The sequence below is a fragment of the Urocitellus parryii genome, chromosome 6 (genome assembly GCF_045843805.1).
Source record: "Urocitellus parryii isolate mUroPar1 chromosome 6, mUroPar1.hap1, whole genome shotgun sequence".
NCBI classification, from domain to species: domain Eukaryota; kingdom Metazoa; phylum Chordata; class Mammalia; order Rodentia; family Sciuridae; genus Urocitellus; species Urocitellus parryii.
The window spans coordinates 80,254,091-80,257,588 of record NC_135536.1 but is presented as its reverse complement, the minus strand read 5'-3'; the positions used below and the strand labels follow the sequence as shown (position 1 = coordinate 80,257,588).

Below are 3,498 nucleotides of genomic sequence, written 5' to 3'. Positions count from 1 at the left end.
TTTGCATTTAATTTGAAATTTTTTATTCCCTTTATTTCTAGATAACTTTTTTGTAATTTCCTGTGTTTAGTCAATTTAAAGTTATGATAAATTCTTACTTTAAAAAAATTTAATTAATATAATTTTAGTTGAAGATTTCTTGAATTATAATTTTCTGTTGAAATTCTTTTATCTTTTTTGGGGAGATGGGGGTTGAACTCAGGGGCACTAGAACAATTATCCACACCCCAACCCTATTTTGTATTTTATTTAGAGACAGGGTCTCACTGAATTGCTTAGTGCCTTGACTTTGCTAAGACTGTCTTTGAACTTGTGATCCTCCTGCCTCTGCCTCCTGAGCCACTGGGATTACACGCATGTGCCACATGTCCAATATTTTATCTTTTTTATACATTATTTTCTGCCATTTGAACACAGTCATCATAGTTAGTTTAATGATATTATTTTCTTTCATACTCTGGATGGTATGGAAATACATACAAATGATTTTTTCTTATATTTAGATAGCATACTAATATTTTCCAGTGTTTTTAATTATACTATTAATACAGTTTTTTAAAAATCATAGGTTGCATAGGCTCTGGATCATGTACTATTTGCAAAATGAGGTTGTTAACCATATTACTATAAGATCTACACACAGGAAGCTAATCTTCTTAACCCACAGAGTCTCAAGTGTGGGCAAACATTATGTCTAGTAGGTTGAGGTCAGATGTGCTACCCAGCAATCTACAATGCACAGGGCAGTACTGCACAACAAACAATTAGAAAGCCCTTGTTCATCCAAAAAAGACTTAGGTTGAAGCTGATTTCCAGTCTTCTTAAGACAGAATCCAACTTTGTCTTCTCCAGAGGTATCATGGATAAAAATTAGACCCTAAAGTCTTCTTACAACTTCTGATTGACTTAGTAAGTCTTAAATTCAGAAATCAGGAAAGTGGCATAGGGACTGAAATATAAGGTTTCCATTTTATATGGAAATATCTAGTATCTACTAGTGCTAGAGAAACTCTGAGCTATTTTCCTGAGTTTTGCACACAGTTTCAGTTCTGTGATCTTGTAGCCTGAAATAGAAAAATAATTGCTGTATGCTGCATATTAATAATTGCTATGAGGACAGGATTTCTTTAATTGACCCAGTTTGCTCATTCTCTCTCTCTCTCTCTCTCTCTCTCTCTCTCTCTCTCTCTCTCTCTCTCTATATATATATATATATATATATATATATATATATATATATATATAACTTGATTCCAAGTTCATAGGCTGCTTTTACCACCCATTCAACTATTTCAAATATAGGATATCTGGTATTACCCTCATCCAAGCAAACAAATAAACAAAGAAAGAAATTGAAGTGGTTTAGTCATCTATAACTAAATAAAGATTGACATACCAAATAGCTAACAGAATTATATTCAGGATGAAATCATTTAAAGGGATCTCAAATTCCTCTCCAAGATTAACCACAACAGTGAGGGAAATCACAACACTTTTCAAATTTAAGAAAAAGTAACTAATTAGGGCTCGATTAAAATTACTTAACTGCATGAATTTTTTCTACTTAATGAAATTTTATTTCCCATATTCCTCCAGAGATTTGAGGCTTTTTCATTAAGGCAAGTAGAAAACATTAATTCTCTCCAGTTGAATGCGTGAACTTTCTTCCATTGCTTGAAACACTTCAGGAGAATTTTACCTGCCAAACTCTCTTCTTTTCAATTCTTGCCACTTTCAAATGCTTCAACTCCACTAAGCTACATTGTTCTTCTTGTGGTCTTCAAACTTACCAAACTTATAAAATTGTGTATCCTTGTATTAGTAATCCTTTCTTCCTATAATATCTCAGGTAATTTTGTGGTTACTTTTTCAGATCATCTTATATCAGCTGAAACACAAGGACCAGCTGGTTTGTGTCAGAATACCTTATTGACAATCAAAAGCAAGGTATTTAGCACCTTCCCAGTCAATCTACTCTGTAGCACTGCTGTTGACATTTTTTCTGATTTAAAAGTTTCACCTGTATTTCTTCACTTGAATATAACCCTAGGACAACTGGGTGTTGTTTATCTCCTTCATATGCCACACAGCCCAAAAATTGAAAGTGATTGGTAACAGTATGCTTACCTAATGACTCATTTGTTCAATGCATAAAGAAATAATTTATTTCATTTTTATTGGACTTTCTCTGCTGTTGATTTACTCATGTTTCTACTCCATTTAGAACACCCTGTGTTGACATAACAGCTTTATCATGGAGTCTTTCAGTTCCTGGTTGGAAAGTGTATATATTACAGGGTTCAGCAAAGGAAAGATGACTGTATGAAAGACAGCAACCACTTTGTCAGCTGGGAAAACCCTGAAGGGGCGGGTGTAGATAAAAATGGCAGGTCCAAACATGAGGAACACAATGATAATGTGGGTGGTGCAAGTGGAGACAGCCTTGCTCTTCCCTTCTGAAGAGTGTCTCTTTATTCTGCAGAGGATAACAGCATAGGAGGCCAGAAGGCCCAGGAAGCACAGCAGGGTGAGCAGGCCACTGTTGGAGACCATCAGGAGCTCCACCACAAAGGTGTCAGTGCAGGCCAGCTTGATGACCTGTGGCACATCACAGAAGAAGTTGTCCAGCTGGTTTGGGCCACAGAAGGGCAAGTGCAGGATAATGGCCACTTGCACAATGGAGTGGGCAAAGGCCCCAAGCCACAGAGCCAACAGCAATGCATAGCAGACCCTGGGGCTCATGACTGTTGCATAGTGTAGAGGCCGACATATGGCGATGTAGCGGTCAAAGGCCATGACAAAAAAGAGGAACATCTCCCCTACACCAAGGAAATGCAAGAAAAACGGCTGGGTGATGCAGCAATTGTAGGAAATTACTTTCTTCTCAGAGAAGAAGTCCATCAGCATCCTGGGAGACACAATGAAGGAGTAGGAGGCATCCAGGAAGGCCAAGTTTCCCAAAAAGAAATAGAGGGGAGCATTAAGTCCAGGATTTGATCTTATAGTAAGAATGATAAGAACATTGCCAGGGAGGATTATGAGGTAGAACATTGAGACTAGCACAAAGAGCAGGATTTGGACATCTTGAGATTGGGTCAAACCAAGGAGGATGAATTCTGTCACCACTGTGCTGTTTCCTGTGTCCATCCCTTCCTTATCTGGAGAATCACAAAAAGCAAATTGTTACCTGTTAGGACCAACATTTTCTGCTCAAGGGAACCTCTCCTAGTAAAAATAATATTTGCTACATCCCAAATTAGCATATCTGAAAGCAACTTATGCCCCATAATTCCCGTGAACCCTGAGTTTACCCTTCTTTCATTCTACTCATTCCTCACCAAGACTCGGGTCTTCTAACTACACTTTCATTCCCATTTAACCTTGAGTTTCTATATAACTGTGCTTCTCTAGGACTCAAGGATATTTTGCTTACAATGTCTTAGGAATTTACTCACTAACACACAACATAAACTTTAGCAAGATTCTCTGTTTTGAGGT

General features: G+C 37.3%; 1 protein-coding gene across 1 annotated transcript; it reads right to left on the bottom strand.

Moving 5' to 3' along the window:
* Positions 1-2,220: 2,220 nt before the first annotated feature.
* LOC144255404 (olfactory receptor 4N5-like) lies at positions 2,221-3,147 on the bottom strand. Its single transcript, XM_077800073.1, has one exon. The coding sequence runs from the start codon at positions 3,145-3,147 to the stop codon at positions 2,221-2,223; it is 927 nt and encodes a 308-aa protein (XP_077656199.1).
* Positions 3,148-3,498: the final 351 nt, after the last annotated feature.